The 27,741-nt window shown below is 33.5% G+C and overlaps 2 protein-coding genes across 7 annotated transcripts; one reads left to right on the forward strand and one right to left on the reverse strand.

The window, feature by feature from the left end:
• Positions 1-241: 241 nt before the first annotated feature.
• LOC133692066 (prolyl 4-hydroxylase 1) lies at positions 242-11,489 on the reverse strand. 5 transcript variants are annotated; one of them, XR_009841786.1, is made up of 14 exons: positions 11,292-11,489; positions 11,104-11,151; positions 8,436-8,504; positions 8,196-8,248; positions 7,278-7,343; positions 6,155-6,229; positions 5,373-5,447; positions 4,954-5,024; positions 4,809-4,860; positions 4,599-4,688; positions 2,924-3,016; positions 1,868-1,998; positions 871-1,030; positions 242-720 (listed from the first exon to the last, which is right to left on the reverse strand). XR_009841786.1 is itself a non-coding variant. In XM_062112744.1 (13 exons), the coding sequence occupies exons 1-12, from the start codon at positions 11,353-11,355 to the stop codon at positions 1,891-1,893; spliced, it is 864 nt and encodes a 287-aa protein (XP_061968728.1). In that variant the 5' UTR covers positions 11,356-11,489; the 3' UTR covers positions 242-1,025; positions 1,868-1,890. The 5 variants fall into 5 exon arrangements, 4 of the variants coding, with proteins under 4 accessions (XP_061968728.1, XP_061968727.1, XP_061968726.1 ...); XM_062112744.1 differs by having other exon boundaries at positions 242-1,025; XM_062112743.1 differs by having other exon boundaries at positions 242-1,030.
• A 4,722-nt stretch (positions 11,490-16,211) lies between these two features.
• Positions 16,212-26,363, forward strand: LOC133691880 (signal peptide peptidase-like 3). 2 transcript variants are annotated; one of them, XM_062112498.1, is made up of 14 exons: positions 16,212-16,491; positions 16,577-16,735; positions 16,948-17,059; positions 17,170-17,289; positions 17,719-17,903; positions 19,521-19,700; positions 21,044-21,078; positions 21,184-21,340; positions 21,975-22,028; positions 22,104-22,196; positions 24,546-24,688; positions 25,171-25,241; positions 25,815-25,898; positions 26,011-26,363. In XM_062112498.1, the coding sequence occupies exons 1-14, from the start codon at positions 16,336-16,338 to the stop codon at positions 26,109-26,111; spliced, it is 1,650 nt and encodes a 549-aa protein (XP_061968482.1). In that variant the 5' UTR covers positions 16,212-16,335; the 3' UTR covers positions 26,112-26,363. The 2 variants fall into 2 exon arrangements, with proteins under 2 accessions (XP_061968482.1, XP_061968483.1); XM_062112499.1 differs by having other exon boundaries at positions 16,213-16,491; positions 17,719-17,876.
• The last annotated feature ends 1,378 nt before the right edge of the window (positions 26,364-27,741 follow it).

A 27,741-nucleotide genomic window follows, 5' to 3' on the forward strand; every position in this document is an offset into this window, starting at 1 on the left:
AATAAAAATAATAAAATTTGAACATAAATTTTTTATCATTGAAGCTCCGATACAATATTAAAAAACCAATACCAACAACTGTTCTTCCACTAAGAAGACACCTTTTGAAATTATCTATGGACGTAAGCATTCCACTTTGCTTGCCTGTGTTCATGGCACTGCCTGTGGATTCTGTTGATAAGTTTTTACTTGGAAGGAATGTGGTGATTAAGGATGTCAGAGCTAACTTGAAGATTGTGCAGGAGAGGATGAAGAAATATTATGATGAGAAGCACACATAGAGGGATTTCTAAGTGGGTGAATTTGTCTACCTAAAACAACGCCCATATCGCCAGCTTTCCATGGACACCAGAAAAATCTCAAGCTCACTCCCAAATTGTTTTTGCCATGGAAAATCCTTTCCAAAGATTGGCACAGTTGCATATAAATTTGAGTTACCCCCAGAATCCAAATTACATCTGGTTTTCCATGTTTCTCTCCTAAGAAAGAGAATTGGAAATCAAGAGGAAATCTCACCTCCTCTGCCTGAATCGCCAGCTACATCCGCACCGCGCTCTATCCCTCGAGCCATTCTGGGAACTCGTAAGATAGGGGGAGAAAAGGAGGTTCTTGTTTATTGGCAAAATCTCTCCCCTGCTGTGCCCACATGGGAAAGTCTTGCTGAATTGAAGACACGATTTTTCCTTGATCTCGGGGAACTTAGACTTCAAGCTTGTTAGGCTGCATCGTTTTTTGAAGAAATTGTTGTTAATATGATCTAAAATGTTTGCAGATAAATAGGTCTACATGTACACAAATGGAAATAAACTTATTTAAACTGTTTTACATGTAGTAGAGCATGATAAAAATAATATATAGTATATAAAACACCGTTGTATTATTGGATGTTTTCTCAGCTGGGCGCATGGAAGAGCCTGCGGGTCTGAAAACTTATTCTTTCTGCAGAGGTGAGAATTGTACTGTTTGAATTTTGCTGCTCAACATCCTGCCCCTTTATCCGTTTCTGGTGCAACTCCTTGACCTTCCTTTACTGCCAAACAATTGAATTGATAAATAATGGATTATTATTTAAGAGCTCTGGTAGGGTTTCGACTGTTAAACTGTTGTTTTACAATAACAGATGGTTCACCCTTCCATTAACCTGTTGCTGTGTTTTGAAGTTTTGGAGGCCTAACTCTTCTGCTTTTGCGCACACACCAAATTATTTCTTGCCTAGCTCAAATTAAACAGTATAAAATAAACTCTATAAAATCCAATGATTTAATCTATTCAAAAACAACTCAACTAACCAATAAAATAAATCTATAGATAAAATTAACCTAAAAAAACTTTCGACTTTCTTATCAACATCAGGTTTAAAATTAAATAGTAAAAAAATTACCCCCCACATGATATCAACCAATCCAAGAACCCGGGCTAATATTAAAAAAGTTTGAGAATGAAATTGAGAAGAGAAAAAAAAACAAAATTACAAGAAAAAAAAAAGAAGAAATGGAAAAAAAGGGAGACTAAATTTAAAAATAATAATAATAATAATCACTGTTCATACAATGTTTAGTATAGAAGGTAAAATTTCCAGTATTTGATTAATTTGCGCTCCTATTTAACATGGAGCCGTTGAAGTAGAGTCTAAGGTGGAGGATTTAGAGCTGATCATATGTAAATACATCAGTATTTTTTGGTGTAATATTTTCCACTCAAACCAGAGATCAAACTTTGTCCAAATCACAATAGCCCTTGATAGGGGATTAGAAACTAGAGTAACTTTCCAGTTTCATCTAATTTAAGGTTAATTCATATTCTCTAATCCTTCGTATCCAGATCTATATAACGCGACCCATGTAAAAGAGGCATTGCTTTAATATACCTAAGCTAGGGTTAACTATAAAATCAGAAAGTAGCTCTTTGCCTCATCCATTTTGTAGCTGACCACTTCACCCCCGACAGAACCTCACATCCTCCATGTATGCTGCTAGGATCCGACTGGCCATCTAGTCCCTGAATGAAGTGACAACAACAAACTAGCATCAGACAGGCTCTGTATCTACCAAAACATCAGCTAAGCTTCCACTGCGGCATTTAAGGCCAATAATCTAATTATTTCTATCTAAAGTAAAATTCAACTTTTGTCCTAGAATTTGAGAGCCTAAATGAAAGAGAAATCTCCATGGGATATCCACCTTTATAGCAATCATGTTTATTTAATGAATTGCTCAAAGATACGCACAGCCAATAAACCCTCCCAAAACCAATACCTGTCTCCCTCTTAAAGAGAGAGATTAACTAAATATGTTCCAGGAATTGCAGGGCAGAAAGGATGTTTAGGCTTTCAGAATGGATCATTTAAGCATTTCTGGGATTTCGGTCCAGCCTGTATGTCTTCAATGAGACCCTTCATAGCAGGGAGAGGCTAAATTTTGATAGGAGCAATAGGAGACACGCAACAAGAGAATGCTAAGCAGGACTTCCAATCACTACTAGCACATCTCTAGGTCGCATGCGCTATTGGGTTAAGAAAATGGGGTGAATTATTACAAGAGAAATTTTTATGGATGTAAAAGTTGGTTTTTAAGGATGCTTATTCATACATTGAAGTGTTTAAGAGAGAAAATAATTAAATTATTAATAGCAATTGGTGAGAGATGATTATAAATTATTGAGTGTGTATTTTTTAGGGGGGGAATATAACCTAAGTAGAATTTCAAACCATTCAGAAGATCTAAATCCTCTTAATGAACAAAAAAAATTTGACAAACGAAGCAAGAACATGCCCCACTCAAGACAGTTTTTACTTTTTACACTTCCAAACATCATCAATTTATTACTCCTGAAAACCTTATTTTCCACACACAAACTCAATGGAGAGGTTTCGTATAAAATTCTGCAAGTACGGAATTTTAACAAGTAGGGTTCAGAAACAGACCATGCTCCAGAAAAGAACTGCATTTCCTTTGATAGGTTTTACACTTAACCCATCCACAACTTTTCCGCCACAACTGCATTTACCTGAACCAGCCTGCAATCACTCATAGGTGCAACCACCCATGCAATGCTAAGTTTTAACTCATGATCATTACAGATAAAGAACGGGTAGAAAATGGCATTTATAACAATAAAGCAATTAAAAAATAGTAACTGTCATGTCAAGATATAATTTTTAACATGTGATTTGCAGTTAGAAGCACAGGTAATCAACCGATCACAATATGAACAGCAATTTTGTTAGTTTTCACAGTATAAACAGCAGTGCCTGTTAGGATGATATAGCAAAAAGTAAACTGTTGAATACAGTAGCATATCTTGACAAGTTCTTCAATTTGCAGGCCACCTAATGGCGGTCTAAACACAATGGATGCACATGGAATGGTCCAAAAATCTCCATAGTTTTAGCGTTTATTCTGGAGAGAGATTGAGAGACTCCCAAGTATACTATGTTTGCTCACAAGCATCCTAGCCATAGCCAATAGGAACTGAGGCACTGCACTTTGTGCATTCTAAAGACGATGAATCCCAATGAGTTAAATACTACCAGGATCTTTATACTAAAAAGAAAAATACCGTTGTTTATTCCACACAAACTCAATGACTCTTAGAGCAAATAAGCCATGTACCACCAAGTTTCATCCTACTTAGATATCCCCTATCATAGAAAAACTTATCATCAAAAGAAAATCAATCAAGGGCATCCAGATCTTGCAAAAATCATTTAAAGACATTCCTTGTATGCTTCCTAAGTAGAGCAGCTGAAGGAAATCTAATAGATCATCAAGCTCCATGTTCTTTCTATCAAATTACCTCAAAAACAGTGTTTATTGCAATTGTTAAATGGATTAGTGTGTTATTAAACTGCATTCAATTGATCAATTCATCCCTTGCTTGCAATAATGACAAACTTGCAAAATTAAAAACATGTGCTAACGTGCAAAGATATAGATTGCAAGTAATACAGAGGTGGATTGTCCATATGATGTAAGCATGTAATGCCAGAAGTTTTAAATTCCATGGTCCAAAAATATTGCCTGGGGTATCTAGGCATCTGCTGACTGCTAGGCAACCAATTATCTACAAGGATTTCCTGGTATTAAACCAAAAATTCTGAAATCTAAAGACTTCTCTACTTCTCAATTGTAAGCAAGGCCTCAAAATGTTCCATATTCAATCATTTCTAACAAAGTCTCCTCAGGGGTTTCTGTAATTGGGATGAGATGAGGATGGCAAAGATAAGGGATCTGAATGAGAACAGTGTAGAAAGCTACTGAAAGGAATTCTGGATGAGGGACATAGATAAAGGGTTCTGGATGAAAATCATTGAGAAAGCTACTGAAGGAGGAGAGGGGTTTGCACCAGTAAAAAATTGCATGCTAAAATACATTGAAAGAAGACTTGATATAATCATACAATCAAAAGATTGCTAGGACACAACTTTGTTACTAATTGAATCCTTAAGAACAAACAGATTGAATGGAATCAATCCTTTGACATTAGCAAGTTCTTCATATGCCCATATACAGTAAGTTTATTTTTTTAAACCGAAACAGGAGTACCATAAATCTGAGATGATAAAATGAAAATAAAGCATCAGACTTAACAGTAGTTACCATTGGGAAATATGTTTCTCCCCCCTCAACATTGTCACTTAAGTACATCAGCATTGTTGCTATTCGCTGACCACCACGCTTCAAGTTAAACTATCAATAATGTTGAGAGAGAGTGATTTTCACACTATGAGACAACTTAATTAAGGAAAACTGAAGCAGTAACAGTACATGTAATATTGACAGTATACAAGAAAAGATTGGATGGCTTACAGTATCAGAAAAGTAGTCATGATGGGGCTTGTAATACTGATTCTTTTCATACCTGTGCTGCAGCAGATGTTAGCCTTGATACTAAGAAACCTCAGTCTAACAATTTTGTGACCAAGTCTTGCTAGTAAATAAGTTAGATCTGCACCTTAAAACTTGGATGAGCTCCCCATTTTCAATGGGCACTTGAGAATAGACTGAAATCCTTTTTTCAATTGCCTGGTGACTCGAGACAAAATAAATGTTGGATTATGCATGCCAAGTTAACAAGCACTGGTAAGTATTCCAGCTATATAACTAGCAATATGCTCTGTTTTCACTTTTATTATTGAATAAGAAATCAATCCAATGTTATTAAAAATAAAGTTATGCAAAAAAACATGAAGTGGCTTCTTATTTTCAGAGAAGGTACAAGCTGATCCATGCATGCATCCATGCACAACCAGCCACAAAATCACAAGTATGGCATGCAAGCAATGGTGAAGGAATTAGAAAGTATGTTGAAGCTTCTAGAGCATCTCAGAGAAGAATGAAGAAGATGAGAAGCAAGTTCGACAAAAAACTAACCTGTACCACTTGATACGTTTTCTCTTCAGAGCTCAGAAACATTCCAGAACTAGTCCTTACCTTGCTTTCTATTCCCTGAAAATAGAGAGGCAACATGTTGAAATTGTCATTTGAAGCTAAATCAGTTGAAATAAACAAGTCAAACAAATTTGTAAAGAAAAAAGGGTGGTTCAATGGGATACTGAACTTAAAATTAAAGCCTCACAGTAATATCAAATTTAGAAAATTGGGTAAACCTCAATAAGTCTACATAGGGTTTCTCAATTAAGTCCCCAGACAACAGATTGGGTCCCAAAGATAGAAATTCTCAATTGAGTTTCCCATCCATATCCATTTATAAATTGAAGTCCATCCAAATTGTACAATTTTTTCATCATAGGCGACCCAGTTTTGTAAGAAACCTTACTTTTTCTGTAAACCTCATGAGGAGTTTAAATGGAAAACTCATTTTCTGCAGGCTTACTAAATTAGTGCGCAAAACAACAAAGTTGAAGAGCTTGCAACTGAAGAAAGCAGAAATTCATGCAGCAATTCACAAAAAAAAAATCAAAAGAAACATACAGTGGATAAGTTGCAAAGAAAAACATTTGCTTCTATAGATACTAAAAAGAGCGCTTTTCTATAACTTCATAATGGAAATGAATTGATAACATCAAAACTGGCAAAAAGAAGAAGCTTTTATTTTAGGTGAAGAAATCTGGCGTGTCAAAGTCTATAGAAAATATAAGCAACGAGCAGAAATGATAAACCATTACATGGTCAGTTAAAAAAGAGAGGTATACCTTCCCTGTTTTTACATCCACCACAGTAGAAATTCGAAGCCGAGGTTTAGCTAGGGCTCTAAGATAGTCACATTCCTGCAATGGCAGTACTATTATCAAGAGCAAATGCGTTGTGCAATTTTTAGACTATTTGAAACCCCTTCCACCCCTTTTTACATAAAGAAAAAAAAAGAAAATTTGTAGCCGTAAATAATAGACAGTTGTGGGAACAGATAAAAATGTTGTGATTGCACAATTATAGCTCTACTAGTTTTCTCATGGAAAAGCAAAGGTTATCTTCAGAAAGCAAAGAAGAAAATAGTGACAATTACAACACAAATTACTGAGGACTCTTATTCAAAAAGGTAAAAAGAAAAAAAAGGTTTGGGCTCATTGATAGCTGGGTAAAGAACTGCCAGTATATGATAAAAAATAACAAAGAAAAAACAACTGCCAAATTACCTGAATGGAAAGTTTTATTGAGTATCTATTGCCATGACAATTAACAACTATGCAAAAAAATTCACTCTGCCTCCTCATACTTAATATAAACTACAAGGTTATACTCCCCTTTCATGTCATAATTATGTTCCTGAACCACTATGCAAAGCATTCCAAATCCTCCTCAAGGGTTATTATTGTATAATAAACGAGATCCTACTTGAAGGCAATCACTTGAAATCCCCTACAACACGCCACCTCCCATCACCAAAAGGAAAGGCAAGCATGTTCTTTTACGCAATCACAAAAATGCAACCGCTACATGACACCAATTGAAAAAAATCGATAAAAATAGTTTATAGTAGGAGAAAATACATGGAAAGCCAATGGCCAACAGCCAGTGCACAATTTAGCCCACTGCCTGAACATTCATTGGAAACCTATCTTTTCATGTCTCTTTTTTTTTAAATACTAAGCCTCATGCTACTAACATAAACAGATAATTCATGATCTATTATCTCTAAATATTTGATAATGTGATATCCATTTTACACATTAGTCAGACTAATAGTAACTTCAATTTTATTGGAACTTAACCCCATAAACTCAACTCCTTGTTGAATGAGTTCAATTCAGAATATCAAACAGCATCATAATAATCAAGAAAAGTTCAATACAAACATGAATTAGGATATAGGTGTACCTCTGAGCTCAAAAAATCATGGAGTACAATAATTCGCGGTGACCAGCTGATAATTTCAGGTTTGACCTACATCAATAGAAACAGAGAAAATTAAAACTTGACCACTCGACATGTAAATTTCAAAAGAAAAAAAAACCTAAAACAAAAAATAAGTTTCATATTCATAGAAAAAGAAATCAATCACTATGTTACTTATCAAAAGGAAAACTGTCATATATATGCTGACAGTAGATGCATTTCAAACAGAAGCACTGACAAGTTAAACTGATATGAAAATAGAAATAAAACACAATTATAGTAGCTTTCCTTAATTGGAATAGAAAGTGCTTGTGGCATGTAAGACAGCAAAAGAGAGTAATAGACCATTAAAATAGCAGTTTGTCACAAAAGTATACCCTGTCTCTCTCCAACCTTTCGTAACACATCAGCAAAAATGAAGTCCCAAGCAATCTCATTAAAGTTGAAACAGTACAAAGCACAATCCAATATATGTCAGCCATCCTTATGAGTAACAAAGTGCACCATGCAATGTTATATGACACTCAATGGTGAAGCTTAAGATTTGACCCTGTGGTAATCTGTAATAAAAACCTCTTATTGCTATAGCAATATAAATTGTATAAAAGTGAATGCATGAAAACTTTTCCATGTAAAATATATGTGGGCCATCTAAGAGGTCATCATCATGATTTTGCCATGCTACCAAGTGCATTCAAGTTTATTGGATGCCACCCTACAAGACGCTAGCTAGCATGTTTCCAATTCATTACAACTATACTTCGTAGTTTTTTTTTTCTTTTACTTTTTCATGTTTATATTTTCTTTCTTTTTCTCCATCTCACTAAGAGATGTATAAAGTACATTGACCTTTTTTAAAAAAAGTTTAAGGCAATCATGGAGACCAGATAGCAAACATACATATCCAATTCGTAAAACTGCCGCTTCTGTGTCATTATCCCAATGAGAAATCCCTGAAAATAAAAATAAAACCACATGATTTAGATGTTTATCAAACAAAATTGGATTAAGAACACGAGGTTTATAACCATGAAGACCTATACAGCCTCTACATTTTGACCTAGTAATGCAAACTACCAGTGCAGCGTAACTATCTATATTCTAGATGATAGTGAACATGTATATAGGAACCATACCAACCTCTCGGCAACTGAAGATAGGCATCACTTTGAAGTTTTCGCACTCTTTTAAATGATGGAAACTTGGTGCCTATATACAGTGGTTCAAAAGAAAATACACCACAATATTAGACTAGTTCTTAGACAATAGTCATGTATAAAGGGAACAAGAAACCCAACTTTAAGACCTGCCATGATATTTCCCCACAACCACTAATTTGTAATACCACTGTCACTGTTTAATTTTTTCGATGCAAAAATCAAAATTATAAAACATGACGGAAATAATGTATAGAACACATAGATTAGGCGCTCATGAAGAAACCTTAGATTGAGTCTAAAACCTAAATCAAAAGCCCCCTGAACTGCTTTCAAAGAGCTCCAGCATCAACAGTATGGTGCTTTGTCGTGTTCTTATCCTGCATAACCATAAAGAATTCCAGCAACACTCCCAGATTTCAATGGTAGTTAGGGATGGCAATGGATACCCATGAATTAGGTTTTGTACTGTCCACACCCAAACCTGAAATAACTATCCAAATCTAGGGGTGTTCAAAAAAACTGACCAACCGATTAAACCGGAAAAAAATAACCGAAAAAACCGAACCGATAGAAAAAACCGAATAAACCAATTAAAAAACATGAAAAATCACCCAATCCGGTTCGGTTCCGGTTTAAAAAAGCTTAAACCGATTGAACCAGACCAAACCGAACCGAACCGGTTTAATTGAATCTAAAAAAGAGGTTTAAAAAGAAACATTCTAAACCTAAATATCCTAACCCTACGTTTCCAGCCCCCCCCCTTCCCTTTACCCCTTCTCTTTTTCCAGCCGCCCCACTTCTATTTCCCCCCACTTCATGTACTCTCACATCTTGTTAAGGTTCCTTTCTTGTCTTTCATAGCTCTGGATCCCACTCTTTCACCTCTCCAATTCTCATACTTTATTCAAACAGCTCTCAATTGGCTTTCCCCTTTCCCCCTTCCCCTGCCCTTCGTTTCAAGCCGCCCCATCCGTCCCTCCCTCCCTCCCTCTTCTTTGTGCTCTTCTCTCTCTTCAAGCCGCCCCACCCGTCCCTCCGCCGGTTTTGTACTGTCCACACCCAAACCTGAAATAACTATCCAAATCTAGGGGTGTTCAAAAAAATTGACCAACCGATTAAACCGGAAAAAAAATAACCGAAAAAACCGAACAGATAGAAAAAACCGAATAAACCGATTAAAAAACATGAAAAATCACCCAGTCCGGTTTGGTCCTGTTTTAAAAAAGCTTAAACCGATTGAACCAGACCAAACCGAACCGGTTTAATTGAATCTAAAAAAGAGGTTTAAAAAGAAACATTCTAAACCTAAATATCCTAACCCTACGTTTCCAACCCCCCCCCCCTTTCCCTTTACCCCTTCTCTTTTTCCAGCCGCCCCACTTCTATTTCCCCCCACTTTATGTACTCTCACATCTTGTTAAGGTTCCTTTCTTGTCTTTCATAGCTCTGGATCCCACTCTTTCACCTCTCCAATTCTCATACTTTATTCAAACAGCTCTCAATTGGCTTTCCCCTTTCCCCCTTCCCCTGCCCTTCCCCTTTCCCCCGTTTCAAGCCGCCCCACCCGTCCCTCCCTCCCTCTTCTTTGTGCTCTTCTCTCTCATATGTTAACATTAAATCTTACTTTGTTTCATCACTCTGGTTTATTTTATGGTCACTTCTCCTATAAGTGAGTCGAGCCTTATACCATACCACTCATCTCTTGAAAAAAGATCGCTAGCCTAACATGACGGGCTTTAGCAAACAAGCAGGTCAAACCGGCTCTTATTAGAATATCGTTGATTGAGACGCTTATTGTGAGTGGCAAATCAGCCTCCTGTTCTCTGGTTTATTTCATGGTCGCCTTGCAAAAATGGTAGCAGCAAAAACATTTCGGTTTTTCTGATTTTTAATGTTAGAAAACCGATCCGAACCGAACAAAACCGGTTCTCGGTTCGGTTCGGGTTATATTAACCAGGAATGCTATTTTCCGGTTTGGTTGAATTTTTTGGTTAAAACTGGACCGAACCGGACCGTGAACACCCCTATCCAAATCCGACTTGAACCCGAACAAGTAAGGATTTTTGACAACCAAACCCGACCTAATCGGGATTCAAGTACCCATCGGATACCCATAACTGAACCCGACCTGCACTCAAATGCTATAATTTAAAACTATTTAGTCCATAATTAGCATGGTATACATGTATTTTTTTTCAAGCTATGAGGTTATTTGTTTATTTTGTTTCGGGTTAGGCATACTAGCATCCATACCCAACTCGAAACCCAACTTTTAGCCTTCAGGTTTTATCCGAAACCGATCAGGTCTATAAAATTAATACCCATTTGGGGCAATTCAGGGCGGTATCCATCAGGTTCACGTGAAATGGCCATCCTTGATGGTATTCAATAGCTCAAATTCAAGTCAAAGGACAACACTCACTGACACAATATAAAAAAACCTGGTAAGAATTAAATAGCAACTCCTTCCTTCCCACATTATCAATTAGGTTAAAACATACTGTTTCTTCTGAGTTAATTACCAGTAAGGTTAGATACTCGTAGTGCTCAACCATTCGAAAAGCAATCAAGAAATTATAACACAAACGTGATGATGATATGCTCCATTGACATTTAAAAAACAAAATATAAGGAAATAAGAAAATTACCATACGAGTCTTCCAGCTTTAGTATAAATGCTAATTGAAAGAAAGCACCTGCAAATCCCCAACCAAGATCTCCAACTTTCTCAGACTATTTATTATACAGATAATTGATGAAAAAAGAAAAATCTATCAAACCTTTCAAAAATAGTAGAGATTGTAGATTAGATTAGATTAGATAGATAAAATAATACCTACGATCATTCCAGCGCTGACAAAAGCTAGGAGTCCGAATACGATTTTCATGGCAGAGGCCATTGCCTCTCGTCTCCCCCCTGCAACGATCGCAGACAGAGAAAGAAGCGAGTGAGAGTTGGCTTCTCCTCTCGTCTCCTTCGATTGCCGGTCCTGTGGCTGACTTTTGAGAACACAAATAGCAGCAGCTCTTCTTTTCCATTATCTTTATTATTATGTTAAATTAAATTAATTAAAAAAAATTGAAAGTAACTTTTTTTTACGAGGAATCCGGGTGCGCGGATTTTGCCCATCTGTGGGCTGTTCAGTAACTTTAGTCTACAGTACGATGTTTAACATGTTGTTTTAAGTGTGTGTTTGGTATTGTGAGAGTAGTTGTGGTTTAAAAAAAGTTTTATAAAAAATATTTTTAATTGAGGTTGGTTTGAAAAATAAATGTTTGCTTAAAACTATGGTTAAAATTGAGGTTGAAAAAAATTAATTTAATGTATTTGGTTAAGAATGCTTTTGAAATTAAGGTTATAAAATAATTTAAAAATATATATTAATATTGATGGTTTTAAATTTAAATATTATAGAATTAATTACTCCTATTATATCATAAAATAAATAATACTATATATAAAATATTTTTTATTATTCTATTAAACAATTTATAATTTTAATATGTATAAAATTCATCTGATAAGAACTATAGTTTTCATACGTGTAATAAAATTAGATAAAATATTATCAGATATAAAATTGATATTACAGTGCGGGTAAATTTAATTCACTTTACACTAATTTTTCAAAAAAAATATTGTTAATACCATAGTGCGAGTGAATGCAATTTAATCTAAACTAGTTTTTTAACAAATATTAAAAAAATATGTTCACGTGAACAGTGCAGTGAATTGCATTGTTTTTTGAGTGAACAATGCAACTTTCTGCACTGTTCATAGGAGCAGTGTAATTAGCATATACTGTTCATGCTAATTGCACTGTTCAGTACAGTGCAATTAGCATGAACAGTAAACACAAAGCAGCAAAATGCTGCTTTTTCTTTTCTGCGTGACAAACGCAAAAAACGCGTGGGGCCATACACAGTAAACTGTATATTTTTTGTTATCAAATGGCTGCAGGCTGCGTTTTAATTAAAACGCAACCGCAGCCGCGTAAACAAACGGACCCTAAACCTTGTTATATAAAAATTTAAAATCTTTTTTATTTAAAATGAATTTTTTAGTTTTTTTTATTGATTTGATATAAAAAATATTTTTTAATATATTTTTAAATAAAATACTTTGAAAAGCAATTATTATCATATTTTTAAACATCTTTTTATTTTATATTTGTTTTCGTTATTCAATCATGTCATAAAATTTTTTCTTCAAATCTAATTTGTTTAGTTCTTTTAAAAAAATTTGCTGATATTAAAAATAAATTTTAAATAATAAAAAAATTGATATATTTAAAAAAAAACACTTTCAAAATATTTTTTATCATAATTTCAACACGCAGTATTTTATTTTATTTTTTCTTTTATCAATACTTGTTTAAAAAAAAATCATAATACATAACATATATAAGGAGCTAGATGGTTAAATTAATAAAAAATATTTTCAAAAACAATTTTTATTATAATCTCAAACACGTTCTATCTTCTTTCTTTTTTTTATCATTACTTGTTTTTTTAAAAAAAACAAAATAAAACTCATAATACATAACATGTACGGCGAGTTAGGAGGATGGTTAAATCAATAAAAAAAACTTTCAAAAATAACTTTTATCAAAATCTTAAACATATTCTATCTTGTTTTTTTCTTTTATCATTACCTGTTAAAAAAAAACAACATAAAACTCATAAGAAAGTTAGGAGGATGGTTAAATCAATAAATTGGATACAACCAAAGATTTTTAAACCAATTATTAAAGTAAAATAGCTTCTTTTAATTCTTGAATAGCTAAAATTAATTTCATTCGATTAATTGGATAAATATAGAATGTTAGTTACAAAAACTAAATTCAATTAATATAAGGTTTTAAGTTAATGTTACTTTTTTATTTTAAAAGTACTTAAAACATATGGTAAAATGTAGTTGAAAATTAAAATATCATGTTTTTTTTATTTTAACGGAAAAGAATATGTTGTGTCAGATTAATTTTTTTTGTATTTCAAAAACATTTTTAAAAAATATAATATAATTTTATTTTATATTTACTTCAAATTAATATTTTTTTTAGTATTTTTAGATAATTTTAATGCACTGATGTCAAAAATAATTTTTTAAAAAAATTATTTTGATGTATTTCTAAAAAAATACATTTTAAAAAACAATCACAATCATATTTTTAAACACTCCAGGTGAGGACATGCAAGATCTGTAGTGATGAGATTAGCAATTGTAGTTGCCATAGCTTTTTTAAAAAAAAATCGATAATTATTTATTTTATAGTGAAAGAATTGAGTTGTTCTAGTATTTTTAATTAATTTTGTTTTTATATTTATTTCAAATCATTATAAAATTATATTTTTTAGGTTATATCTTGGTGAAGGAATAAATACCTAATGTACCTTGTTTATGTATCTCGTATACTTATTAATTCTCCTTGAATATTGCATGTTAACTAATTTTTTTATTATTTCTTATTAGTTGCAGTTGATAACGTGTTTTATGTCACGGGTTGAATTATTTTTTTTTAACATAAAAAATATATAATGAAAAAATTAATTATTAACTCAAAATATAATGTATATTAAAATTATTTTTTTCTGAAATATTAAAATGATAATATATTAGATCAACTCAAATTAATTTATCAATTTTATAACACGAGTCATAAAACAATAATAACCCTATAGAAATTAAATTAAAATAAATTATGAAGACCAAATCATAGCCATTTTAATGTTGCACAATGAAATCAAAACAAATATTAAATTAAAAAAAGATAAGAAAAGCTAACTAAATTAACTTGTCAAACTCGTAACTCGGATCATAAAATAATGATAGCCATATAGTATGAAAAAAAAAGCCTAATTCCCATCAAATTTGAATGATGAAATAAAAAATTAATTAAAAAAAATAGAAGAAAAACCTAAGTCAACTCGATCTAACATGTTAATCCCGCAAATGGTTGACAAGCTTGAGATAACTTCATAAAAATAAAATAAAAAAGATCACGAAGCTCTATTGCCAAAAGATCCAATTTTGAAAGTTGAAATTGAAAAAAATTAAATTATATTCACGAGATTGTCATAACTCCATGTTAAGTAATTCGAGAAAAATTACTAAACTCAATTAAAAAGAGATAGAAAAACAGAGTCAATTTGTGTTAACCTATCAAACACACGACTCTAATCATGAAATCAAGATAACTCTGTAAAAAACAAATTGAAAAACATTACACAGCTTAATTTTCAACCATCCTGTTGTTGAATGATGAAATAAAAAAAATCAATTATAAAAAATAGCACAAAAAATAACCCAAGTCAACCCGGATTAACCTATTAAACTCGTGATTTAGATCACGAGATCATGATAAATTCATATAAAGCAAATAAAAAAAAATATGAAGTTCAACTTCAAACATATCTAATATCGAAGATTAAAATTAAGAAAAAAAAACATTAACTCTATGAGACCGGAAGAAAATAAAATAAAAAATTACAAAATATATTTCTCAAAAGAACATTATATTAAAGAAATTGAAAAAAAAAACAAAAAAAGAAGAAGATTGTGTTGTTATGTGGTAAAATTAAAAAAAGGGTGAAAATTACAAAAACAAATCAAAGAAATTACAAAGTTAATTTTCAACTAACCTAATATTTAAAGATGAAATCATAAGAAAAAAATTTATTTGAAAAGAGCAAGTAAAAAATATGATTGGAGTTAACCTATATTAATATATTAAATCTGCAATTTAGACCACATAATTAAGATAAGTTTATAGAAAATAAATAATAAAAAACTATAAAGTCCCACTTTAAACATATTTAATGTTGAAAATTAAAATTTTAAAAAATTATTAAATTTAAGATTGAATAAATTTTTTTTACAAAACATGACTTTCAAGGCAACTTAATATTAGAAAAAATTATTGAAAAAAACTAAAAAACAATAATTGAATGATAAAATATTTTAAAAATATTATTCTAATAAATAATATTTTGTAATTGTGTTGATGATAACAAGTATTGTATTATGTTTTATTAATGATATAACATTATCTAAAGCTCATAATGTATCGGTTACCTACAATTTATTAATTTTGCCTTTCACCTTTATATATTCGTTTTTTTAGAAACATTAGATATAAAATGAATATAATTTTTAAATTGATTTATTTATCATTTAAATTGAAATTAAATATTACAATTTAATTTAGTTACGGTTAAAAAATTGAATTAAAACATCTTATAAATGATTTTGATCATCCACTTTATCTTAGTGATTCTATTGCGGGTATGCAGGATGCCATTGAATTGGGTTACGTGGAATTTTCTTACCCTGTCTTCTTTATTTTCCTTTTTTTTTAAATAACATAAATAACTTAAGGGGTAGAATTTAGATTTTTTGGATTCAATTATAACACCATAATACCATACAGGTGATTTTTTTTAAATACCTTATGTAATTTTTTTTTTGTTTTTACTTAGGTATCTTTATACCCTTTTAAAAAGTAAAATTAGTCTTGTTTAAAATTTATAACTATTTTTTTTAATAAATAAATTTTTTGGAGATCGAACTCTTGTAATTTAATTAATTATAAATAGCTATGTCCATGATAGCATCTAAACAGTGTTATTATAATTTACTTTTAATTTCCAATTAAATATTTTGAAGTTCTAAAATCACATTAAAATACTTTTTTTTTATTAAAAAAATTACCTGCTCGTGTCGTGTGCACGCGAACTGCCTGACTTTCTACTTACATTATTTTTTCCTTCGCCAATCGAAAGAAAGGGAGGAAAAAAAGAGAAAAGAAAGAAAGAAAATGCTCTCTTACCCTCTCCATCTCTCTTGATTCAATATCTCTCTCCATTTCGATCCAACAGCCATGGCTTTTCCTTCTAGAAGAAGAAGAAGAAGCTGCTCTCTTCACGCAATCCTCCTATTTAGCTTCTTGTTTCTGATTGGTCTCTCATTCGCCGAGGAAGCTTCTCACGACGGCGATTCTCCCAAATTTCCCGGCTGCGATCATCCTTACAATTTGGTTCCTATTATCAATTTTCTTTCACATTTTCCGATTCTCTGTGTTGAATTTATTTTTCCTTACCCAAGATTTTGAAATGTTGCAGGTCAAGGTTAAGAACTGGGCTCATGGTGTTGAAGGCGAAACTTTTGCTGGAATAACTGCTAGATTTGGGGCTTTTCTGCCAAAAGAGGAGAAGAATAGTTACAGATTGACGGCTGTTTTCTCTAATCCATTAAATGGCTGTTCGCCTTCTTCCTCCAAGGTTCTTACTACTCTTTCTCTGGCTTATGTGTCCTTTATCTTGCTTTTGATTGAGCTTATCTTATCTCACAACTTCCAAGGAAATGTAATTGGTGTCACAAGGTTTTGCATGATGAAATTATGAGGGGTTTGTGTGTTGTCATAGTTTCGTCGAATTATCTTCGTCAATAAATTGTAAAGGATGGTATGATTTTCTTTTTCTGTGTTCTGTAGCTATCTGGTTCTATTGCTATGGCAGTGCGCGGTGGTTGCGACTTCACAACGAAGGCTGAAGTTGCACAGTCTGGAGGTGCAGCAGCCCTGTTGGTGATAAATGACGAAGAAGGTTGTAATTTATTAAGTTGTTGGAATGCTGGGGAGTTGGTAATTTATCCTCTTCCTTTTGAAGTGATTGTCATTTTTGTTTTCTGTCTGTATTTGAATTTATTCTTGTAGAGCTTGCTGAGATGGGTTGTGAAAAGGGCACTTCTGCTCAAGATATTTCAATCCCTGTTGTTTTGATTCCAAAGTCAGGAGGTCAATCTCTGAACAAATCTATTGTGGATGGACAGAAAGGTGAGCATTGATTTTTTACAGTTTTGTCGTTCTTTGCCATGATTGTGATAAATATGCCTTTTTCTTTCACTATTACACGTTCAGAAGAAGCCACGATTCTCTGTGCTGCATGTAGGTATGAGTTAGATAGGAAAGTGAAGTGATGGGTGAAGATCACTAATCAGGTAGAAAAAGATGGAATAAAGGAGGTCTTGTTTAGGCCTTGCATAATGTTTATTTCTTCTATATATAATGTCAATGATTGCACAGAAGCATAATCAATAAATTGAATCAAGCATGAGAGTACACAAGTTTTAGCTTTTTTGTACCCTTCAAATCTGGATAACAACTTGTAGTCTCTCTTTCTCTCTTCCTCCATCACCAGGCCCACACTCAACACAGACAGAATGCGTATTACTACTAATTGTTTATGTGGATTTCATATTTCAGTCGAGCTTCTGTTCTATGCACCTGTTCGTCCTCCAGTGGATTTGTCAGTGATATTTCTGTGGATTATGGCTGTCGGAACAGTTGTCTGTGCTTCAGTTTGGTCTGAGATAGCTGCTTCAGAGGAGACCAATGAGCGGTATAATGAATTGTCACCAAAGGTTAATGTGCACTCTTATTTTCTTCAAGTATGCCCTCAAGTTGCTGGCATTTTTCTTCCTGTTTTTTTGTTTCTCTCCTCTCTTTTTTTTTTTCCTGTCTTTGTGATGTTGAGTTTTTAGCTCCATTGACATCATTACAAAAATAACTTATAGCAGTTAATCGACCTGTAACTAGTGTGACTTGGAAAGCCTTATCAGGTGAGAATAAATGGTTTTGATAGACATTTGGAATCTATATATTCCCGCCCAGAGGTTTTTTTTTTTGTTCAGATCAATTCATGTTAAATTCTTTTGTCATCCAGGATGAATCTAAGTATTGTGAATCACATTTCGGGGGATCTGCTATTACATTTAGGAAGTTGTATTTGCCAATCATTCTTGATTTCTAGAATTTCTTATATTTTTTTACATCAAACTACTTTATACATATCAATTTGTTTTTCTTATTCTTTTGAGACACTTTGATAATGAGCTGTAAGATAGTGTTTACCCATTGAAATTAACTTTCAAATGCATATGGATAATTCATCTGAACAAGTAACTAGGATTTGTCGAATGAATGGACTTTCAAGATGTCTTTCATCTTTTCATTTATGCTTGTCAGATATGCTTCCATAAAAAATATCATTTGTCAGCAACAACCCAATGAGTATACTTCGACTCAATGGATCCAAAAAAGAAGGAAAGCATAAGAGATGCTTCCAGAAAAAAAGAAGTTCCTATTGTTCTGTTGTTGAATTGAACTTTACTGGATGAAATGGGAATCACTCTATGTAACATCCTATTTTAGTTTCCAATCACATCTAGTCTGTTCCACTTATGCTAAGAAGAACACTTCCAGCCTGCCTCTCTGTATGCCATATTTATCTGTGGAACCAAGTTTCTCAATCTCCCTATTTGCCGAACCAAATTCTTTTTCAGGTGTAAGCTAAGTTCTCCTTTCTTAGTATACTCATTTTTTGTGACCTATGCACAGTGTTAGCTGGCTTATGCTGCAAATGGTTTCCCAAACAGTTTTAGCCTGGCATTATTGCCGGTCAAGAGCTTGGGAAATGAAATTATAAGACTTTTTTAGTTATTTAATTTTTTGCACTTTCTATTTGAGTCTTTCAACTTTAATTTTCTTTTTTCTTTTTCAGTATTTGAATTATTTTAAAGTTTCCAACCAAGTACAATATTCTGCACATATTCTTTAACCACTAACATGTCAGATGGATTAGATACCGAGGGTTGTTATGGAACAACGAATTTGATTATAAACTCTTACATAGTTTAGATGCTTGACCAGGATAAATTGAAATTGAAAGGCTCAACTACAAATTGCAAAAATGTTGACAGCACTGGTATCACACATACTTCTCAAAACTTTCCTGAACACCTTAGATACTTGTAACAATTCACCTACGAGTATAATGAGAGATGGTTATTTCCACCCCCTGTTTCAAAATCTTCATGAAAGTTTACTTGCCCTTTGTTATTGTTATGTTCTTGATCTCCTTTACATGTCTGGACACACACATGCATGTGTGTAAGGTGTATGTTTTCATGTATATTCCTTTGTGTTTTCTTTTTTAAATTCTCCTGTTATTGTTTAGTTATGCTTAGCTGAGCAGTATTTGAATATTCCCTCCTTACTTTGGCTAGGAAACTTCCAACGCCTCAGCATTCAAAGATGACACTGAGAAAGAGGTCATTGATATTAATGTGAAGAGTGCAATTGTTTTTGTGATAACAGCTTCTGCATTTCTGTTGCTACTCTACTTCTTCATGTCAAGCTGGTTTGTCTGGCTGCTGATTGTACTCTTCTGCATTGGTGGTATTGAGGTACAAATTTATCGTTTGGGGAATTCTAATATTAAAGTGTTGAACAAGTACTTATATTTGATGGGCTCTAACTGAAAAATTCAAGAAGCTGTAATTTTTACCTTATTGTTTGGGAGTGGTACATTTTTTAAAAGAATAATAGACATAAACACATGATATGGTGTATCTGAAGCTGTACATGGTCAGTTTAACTCCTTGCATCATACTTCCACTTCTCCACCCATGGTTTAAAGATACACAATTGCTTTTTCCATTTTCTTGGCACATTTATATTGTTACCTTCTTTTTGAAATGTACATATCTTCTCTTTTGCGATTCTAGACACTTAGCTGACATGTGGGCAATGCATGTTATACTGGAATGGACACATATAACTTGTACCTTTTCATTTTAGAAACCCTGGTTTGTCTACCAGAACTAAGTTACCTATTATTTATACATTAGATTTAAAAAAGTGGTTGGAAAGAAGAATGGACTCTGTAGGCTTACCGACTTAGCATTGTAATAGCCCAGCAGGATCTTCACCAAGTTTTGTTAAAGCCAAGAATTTCATTTGTATTGTGCTTTGCTTGATAGGCTCATTAGTGATGTGGGCTCTGTCCATTGAAGTGTTTCTTTCTGTACCTTGTGTCAACTCCCCTTTCTTAAGTTTTTGGCCTTTTTCTGTCTGGATTGGGTAAAGTAGATATGGTGGGACATCTTTACGTAAGCATATTGGGCAGTTTGTAAAGAAAACAGGTTTTGGCCACCATCATATTTTAATAACACAAACTGGTATGTTAATAATCCTTCATAACCATCATCAGGCGTGCCTTTAGGAGTGAGTTTTGGCCTTCTTAAACAGTCTCTTACATTTGAATATCTAGTTAGGCTCTTTAACAAGTCTGCAAGCCAGTCGTAAAGGAGCTGTTTCCATGCCTTTCTGTACAAGCAAGCGAAATGAAACAAGGTTCTGACTTGGCCGAAAAGGAAAAAGAACAACAAATGGAAAAATGGTGCCAAGTCCTTTTCCCTACTTAATCTTATCATAAAGTGCCTACAAACTCACTTAAAGCCATTTATTCTACTCATATTTAGCAGATACATAATGAGGCACTTCTTTAGCAGGTATGCAATGGGATTGGAGTGCTTTATTATTTTAAACTAGGTGTTTCTTTTTGCTATCTGGGAGGATGGTGTACCTTTTAATTATTCTTTTCCTTCTTTCATTAATAAAATATCTTTTTTTTGGGGTATTAAAAATGATCTCTACACATTTTTTTACATTTAATTTTTGACAGCATCTTTAACGAGTGGCAGCAAATTCTGCTTCGTGCTTATTCAAGTATTTTCTTTTTCCTCAGGGGATGCATAATTGCATAACAACAGTGATTTTAAGGTATACTGACAATTATTTTCTTGCACTGCTCATCTTGTGAACTAGTGGCTTTTATGTTATCCTTTACATTCATATAACTCATTTTTTTTTATATATTTTGAGCAGAATATGCAGAAACTGTGGGCGGAAGAAACTAAATTTACCTCTTTTTGGAGAAACTTCTCTTTTCTCACTTCTTGTATTAATCTGCTGTGTGGTATTTGCCACTGTGTGGGCTATAAATCGACAGGCATCATATTCATGGGCTGGACAAGATATTCTTGTAAGTTTCATTTATTAATACATGCAAACAATTTTAGTTTTTGACCCGTTGTTATTATATGGAAATAACTTCAGTTGTTAAGTTTGACTAAGCTCCTAGAAAGACTATCAAGTCTTGTTGTGCAAGTTGCAGCTGCATATCTGGTTGATGTACCTGGTCTATACTGTGGATTATTTATATCCACGATTAAATATCTAGAAACCATTTCTGTCCATTTTTGTTGCATAAAGAATGTGCAGAAGTTTTTGTTCAGGACTATGCTTATTATGTTATGGTTTTAAATATTTCTTCCCTGATTATGTAAACAAAATGATGTGGAGTTTAGATCTTACTCTTAATTTTCACCAGAGTTGATTTAGAATCTGTTGTTGTTTGCTTTTTTATTATTGTAAACAGACAGGATCTTGCCCAGAAACCTTGAAGCCACTGTATTTCATGGCTTCGGGCTGTGTTAGGCATCTTACTACCAGAGTGTGCTGAAAGGAAAATAAAAGAACCCATATACACTTAATGCTTAGTATCTAGTGGTTTGGTGCAATGTATTCTATACATGACCTGTTGAAGCTGTTTGTACATTGTCTGGATCATGTCTACCTTCCTGCTCTTCACTAAATAATGACTTTCTTGTTTTCAGGGCATTTGCTTGATGATAACTGTCTTGCAGGTGGCTCGATTACCTAATATCAAGGTACGCAAGCTCTTATTTTGTCATGCATTCCTGATGTTATCTTTGTTCCTATCTGATACGTCTATGGTGACTCAGGTTGCTACAGTACTTCTTTGTTGCGCATTTGTTTATGACATCTTTTGGGTCTTTCTGTCACCGATAATATTCCATCAGAGTGTTATGATTGCGGTAAGCATTAATGTTACATATTCTACACTTTTTTTTTTTGTTGTTCAAACTCGCACTACATTGCTTGCTTTTAGGTTAAGCATGGAAACTTTACATCATTGAAAAAGACTAATAAGTTGTGGTTATAGTGCTTAAAAATATTTTTGATGGAAATATGAAAATGTAAAGCGTTGAGACCAATGCAGGCAAGTGTTTGTTTGTAGAGCCAACATAAGAAGATGGAGATTTTAAAAGTTCAGCAGTTGTGGATTTCTTATTCAAAGTTTAGTGGCACAAAAAGTGTCGTAAGATTTTTAGAAGTAGAGGTGCAATGTGTGAGGGTGGTCGTTTAATCCACTGTTATTTGCGTTATACATGAAAGGAAGAAAATATGGATGAAATGATACACATAGAATCAAAGTCTGGTTGAATTGAGAAACAGAACTAGAAGCCTAAAGTCTGTTAGGCTGATGAGTTCTACGAGACTGTGTCTATGCCTGCCCTGCTTAATAGCAGTGAGTGTTAGGCAGTGGAGAAGCACCATGTCTTTGTAATTGGTGTCACTAAGATGAAAATATCAAGTGATAAAAGAAAAGACTAGATAAGAATGAGTCCATTTGTTAAAATTGGAGGTGGCCTTGATCTTGTCAAGCTAAGATGACAATATCAAGTGATAAAAAAAAAGACTAGATAAGAATGAGTCCATTTTTTAAAATTGGAGGTGGCCTTGATCTTGTCAAGGAAGAGTTGGGGAAGGACTGTTTGAGATGGTTTGGTCATGTTACAACATAGCATGGAAGAGTGCTTGGATTGTAGTTAAATGTCCTCAAGAGAAGGAAAAAGGTAGATGTAAAATGACTTCACTTGAAAAGGTGAAAATTGATTAGATGCTGTATTAGCTTAGAAAGTATGTGACCTTAAACATGACTAAATGGAGATAAAATGTCCTGTTGATTTGAGTTTTAGTTGAATTGAGTTGAGTTGTACTTTGTGGAGAAGAAAAATCTTGGTATTATCATTCTTGATAGGCCTATCAATATCAAAGTAATTACAGGAATTGTAATCTGCCTATCAAATTTTGCTTAAGCTGTGAGATTGAAAAAGCAAGAGTGTACTGGCAAGAACAACAGCAGCATGCTTGAGAAGCTGGAATTGAAATTGGAAATTAAAATTTTGATTTGGGCAAAGGAATTGCAAATAAGAATATGATCTACAGATTTTTGTTTCTTCTGTTGATTGATGTATCCTGTATACTGCCGATGATTTTTTTTTCTTGGTGAAAAATTATTAACAGATATTTAGATGATTTACCAGAGACTATTCTGATCACCTTCAAATTGTAACAATGTCCATTTCATGCAGTCACCAGAGATCTGATAACACTCTAGTAACAAATGTGCTCTCTGTGCCTCTTATGACTGGTATATTAGGCTGATGTGTAGTTTCTTTCAAAGTAGTTACTGCAGCTAGGTGTTGTTGTGTGTGTGTTTGCGGATTAACATCTTGGTGATGAGGTAAGTTTGTTTGGTGAATTCATTAGCTAATGTTTGCTACTAAGGTATCTGCCCTTGGAAAGCACAACCCTTTGTATTTTCTTTTCTGTCACCCCTACATTTGCCCTCCTTTTCCTTTCCTTTCCTGTTTTTGCTGTTCATCTGTTTTAGAACTCAGTTGCAGAAATTCTCCATTCCTCTCCCTTCTTTTCTTCAAGTTCTTCACACAGTTGTCTAAAATTCTTACGCTGCATCCATTTTTCTACCATCGCTTCCTTTTTCTTGGAGTTGCCAGTGCCTAAATGCTATGGAATGTAAGAGAGACTGCTGTTGCCCTGCGTGTCATATTTTCTCCTGCTCAGCTGTTTCTTTTGGTTACTAGGTTTTTGAATTTCTCATACTGGTGCCTTTTCAGTCCATAACATGTGAAAGGTCCATGGACGTACCTGTCAGTACAGCATCTAATGTGAATTATTATAGACAAGTTAAGAGAGTAGAAATGAAGACCAGTGAATACAGCACCCCCCTAGTCAATACAGCACCCCCCTAGTCAATACAGCATCTTTGATACCCATAGACATTCATTGAAGAATCCCTTCTGATTCTGTAAAAATGCTACTTGTCAATACAGCATCCTAGATACATGAAGACAGTCATTAAAGAAGCACTTCTGATTCTGTAAAAATATTACAAATTTTATTTCAGTTCTGTGCCATTTGCTCTTTGGTCTTCTATTTAAAAAAAAATTAAACATTGACAAATACATCTGCCTCCACAGTAGAAGTTTTTGGAGAACTCTGATGGGACATAAATGGGTGGATTTGGTAGAATTTATTACTGATGGAATTTTGTATTAATTTATATTCTCTTTCTTTAGGTTGCTCGAGGTGACAACAGTGGCGGGGAAACTATTCCGATGCTTTTAAGAATTCCTCGATTTGCTGACGAGTGGGGTGGTTATGACATGATTGGATTTGGTGACATTCTTTTTCCTGGCTTGCTTGTATCATTTGCTTTCAGGTAGTGTCCTAACTTCAAATCAGCTTACTTCTGTAGATACAATCCTCAATGAGTGGAAACAAGCAAAATTGTGCATTAGCACAAAATATACAATAGTGAAAAGGCATGCAATCCTCTCATAAAATATATGGATAGATTTATTAGACATCTATAGGAAATCTTTTTTTCATCTTCTATACAGAATGTGTCAAGTTCTATTTAATTCTTCCAATATCTCTATTCCTTCGATTCCTGGACAGCAATTTGTTACAAGACAGAAAATTTGGCAGGGATCCTTATCAAAATATGTGACCAGAGAGGTGTACCATTTTTAACAAGGCATTGTATGATTGTCATTTGAGGCCTTGTAGATCTTGTGTCATGCTGAGTAACGGCAAAAAAAAGAAGAAAGTATTAGAGTATTAATATTTTTTGTTATGACATTCTCTGTGGTAATTTATGATTCTGCTCTCTTATGTTTCATATTTTTTCTGTTGTCTCAGATACGACAAAGCAAACAAGAAGGGTATAGCAAATGGATATTTTCTTTGGTTAACAATTGGCTACGGAGTTGGTGAGCATTCTTGCAGAATATTTTTTGATCTTAATTCAGTTGCACATTTGGCACGCTTTCTATACATTGTTATTTGGATCAATGAAAGCACCACACAACATGGTAACCTTTCCCCATTTTGTTTTTTGTCCCTATCTTTTTATTATTCCAAATACAAATTAGGTTTTAATCATAGGTGTTTTAGGATGTCACCAAGTGACTTGTTAGCCAAGTTAGTTGATACCTTGGTGTAAAAGCATTACTTTACCAATTTAATAGTGCTAGTCAAAATTCACACCCCAGTATTTTGCCGCTAGAAATTTCCTGTGAGTGCCGAGTGTCCAGATTCAGATTTCAGTCCTATGTCCAAATCAGGTCTTTGCAACAATGCCAAGCACCCGAAGTCTTTGATATTTAAGCACTGACATATAGAGTGTTTTCTGTTTCTGCAACTAATTGTAGAAATTGCCACTGAAATCCATAACCCTGTAAACAATACTGTAATTATGTCATTTGTTTTTAATATTAAAGTCAAGTGGTTGGGGTGGATAAGATATTTATGTCTCCTCCTTGACACTGATTTTCCTATTCCAGGTCTTCTCCTCACGTACCTGGGCTTATATCTAATGGATGGGCATGGTCAACCTGCGCTCCTCTACCTTGTTCCTTGCACTCTAGGTAATTGGATGACTGCATTTTCATTCTGGACAGAGGTATCATGGTTTGCTATTCAAAATAACCTTCTTATGTGCTCATCGTAAGGCTTTGCCCCTGTTCACTTTGGTATCAGGACTTTGTATCCTATTGGGTCTAGTGCGAGGAGAGCTGAAGGACCTCTGGAATTATAGCTCTGAAGATGCTTCATCAAGGGGTTCATCTGGCTTGGCATGAAGCCAAATGCAAAGGAAATTACACTTTAAACACCTGAATTGTGCCATAAAGTAGCCGACCCCATACAATTCTTGTTAATAGCAATCTCAGGTTAATATGGTGACATGGATACACTAGTACAAGTGTCTGAACGTCTCACTGCATTTTTCCTTGGCGTATTCCATCGTAACTTATTCCTGTGTATGTGATCCTACATTTGTTGCCAGTCATAATATATTTGTGACATGTATGATGGAGAAAATCGTTGTTTAATTTGTTTTCCTGGTGTTTTGTTCCCGTTTGGAGCCATCAAGATGTTGTTCAAACCGTTGTGCTGTACTTGGGAAGAAATGGAAGGGGTGGAGTAGCGGTGTTAAAAAAAAAAAAAGCCTAGCTCATTTGTAATTTTCTAATTATATAATCTGATATAACATGTCAAAGTTGAGGCTTATACGTTTGTTATGGGAAATTAGTTGTTTGGTATGGGGAATTAGTTAAGGTGTGTGTTAACTGATTTGAATGTTCACAGTAAATAATAATAATAAAAATGTCGCAAGACGGGTGATAGGTTAGGATTTTGTAATTTTGATCGGTTTGATTTAATTTTTATATTATATATTTATTATGTCTTTATATTTAATAGATTGTGGGTTAAATATTTATTTTTATTTTATTTAAAATTATTTTGATTTTAAAGTTTTTGTCGGTGGAAAGGTTTGGTTTTTTGCTAGAAAAAAGATGAAGATAACTAGAATTTGATGGTGTGTAATGTATGAAAATTAAATTTAATATTAGAGGTGTCATGTTATACTATTAATGTTGTAGTTCCCTTTTTAAATGTGTATTTTTAACTCGACTATATATAATATTCATGAAAAAATTAGCTCAATTTGATATAGCTCAATTTGATATTTCCAAACTCTTTGGATTTGAAAGTAAATTAAATGGGTTGGTTATATAATTTATAAAATATCAAAAAATAATTTAAATGCAATTATATATCCAAAATCTATCAACTATCGAAATTGATTTATCTTGTGATGGGAGGATGGATTTCATGCATGTAATCAATTCAGACAGCAGTGCAACTTTTCAGGATAACCAGGGGAAACCTAGGATTATCCATATGATAGAATAATGCAATTTTTGCCTGGTACAGATTTAAAGACTAGGATGGATGTCTTTGACGTTAGCTAATTTGATCTTTTTTGTTCCATGGTGTGTTCTTCATACACACATACATACATACATACACACATACACACACACATGTTCTCTCCTATCATCCATGATGGTGACTACTCTCTTTAAAATTGCGGATCCAAATTTCTTTATTGAACACTTTCTTAGGCGTCCAATCGGCCAGGACTTTTTTTTTAATTTTAGGGTTGCTCATGGATTTGATTTGGCTTTATCCCTTTTATTTATTTATTTTCCATGCGATGATAGTGAGCAATGGTGTACAAAAAGAATCAGTCAGATGACATTGGGCCCCGATTAACTGCTAGCCATGTCAAAATCCAAAGTGTTGCATGTGATAAAATATTTAATATGAGAATTAAACAAATAACATAGTTTTGAAACCCGACCCGGTCATTGACCCGGTCAAGTGATCGGGTCACGGGTCAGATGGGTTGACTCGGGTTGACCC

This window comes from Populus nigra, chromosome 4, assembly GCF_951802175.1.
Source record: "Populus nigra chromosome 4, ddPopNigr1.1, whole genome shotgun sequence".
Classification (NCBI taxonomy): domain Eukaryota; kingdom Viridiplantae; phylum Streptophyta; class Magnoliopsida; order Malpighiales; family Salicaceae; genus Populus; species Populus nigra.

Bases quoted from the DNA above. Each gene is read 5' to 3' on its own strand.
- LOC133692066 (XM_062112744.1), bottom strand. From the start codon at position 11,355: ATGGCCTCTGCCATGAAAATCGTATTCGGACTCCTAGCTTTTGTCAGC. The intron at 7,344-8,195 runs GTATGTTTGCTA...CTATTGATGTAG, and splicing joins CAGTTTTACGAATTGGATAT to GTCAAACCTGAAATTATCAG. The intron at 4,861-4,953 runs GTGCAGATCTAA...GCTGCAGCACAG, and splicing joins GAGCTCATCCAAGTTTTAAG to GTATGAAAAGAATCAGTATT.
- LOC133691880 (XM_062112498.1), top strand. From the start codon at position 16,336: ATGGCTTTTCCTTCTAGAAGAAGAAGAAGAAGCTGCTCTCTTCACGCA. The intron at 17,904-19,520 runs GTATGCCCTCAA...TACTTTGGCTAG, and splicing joins TGCACTCTTATTTTCTTCAA to GAAACTTCCAACGCCTCAGC. The intron at 21,079-21,183 runs GTATACTGACAA...TATTTTGAGCAG, and splicing joins ATAACAACAGTGATTTTAAG to AATATGCAGAAACTGTGGGC.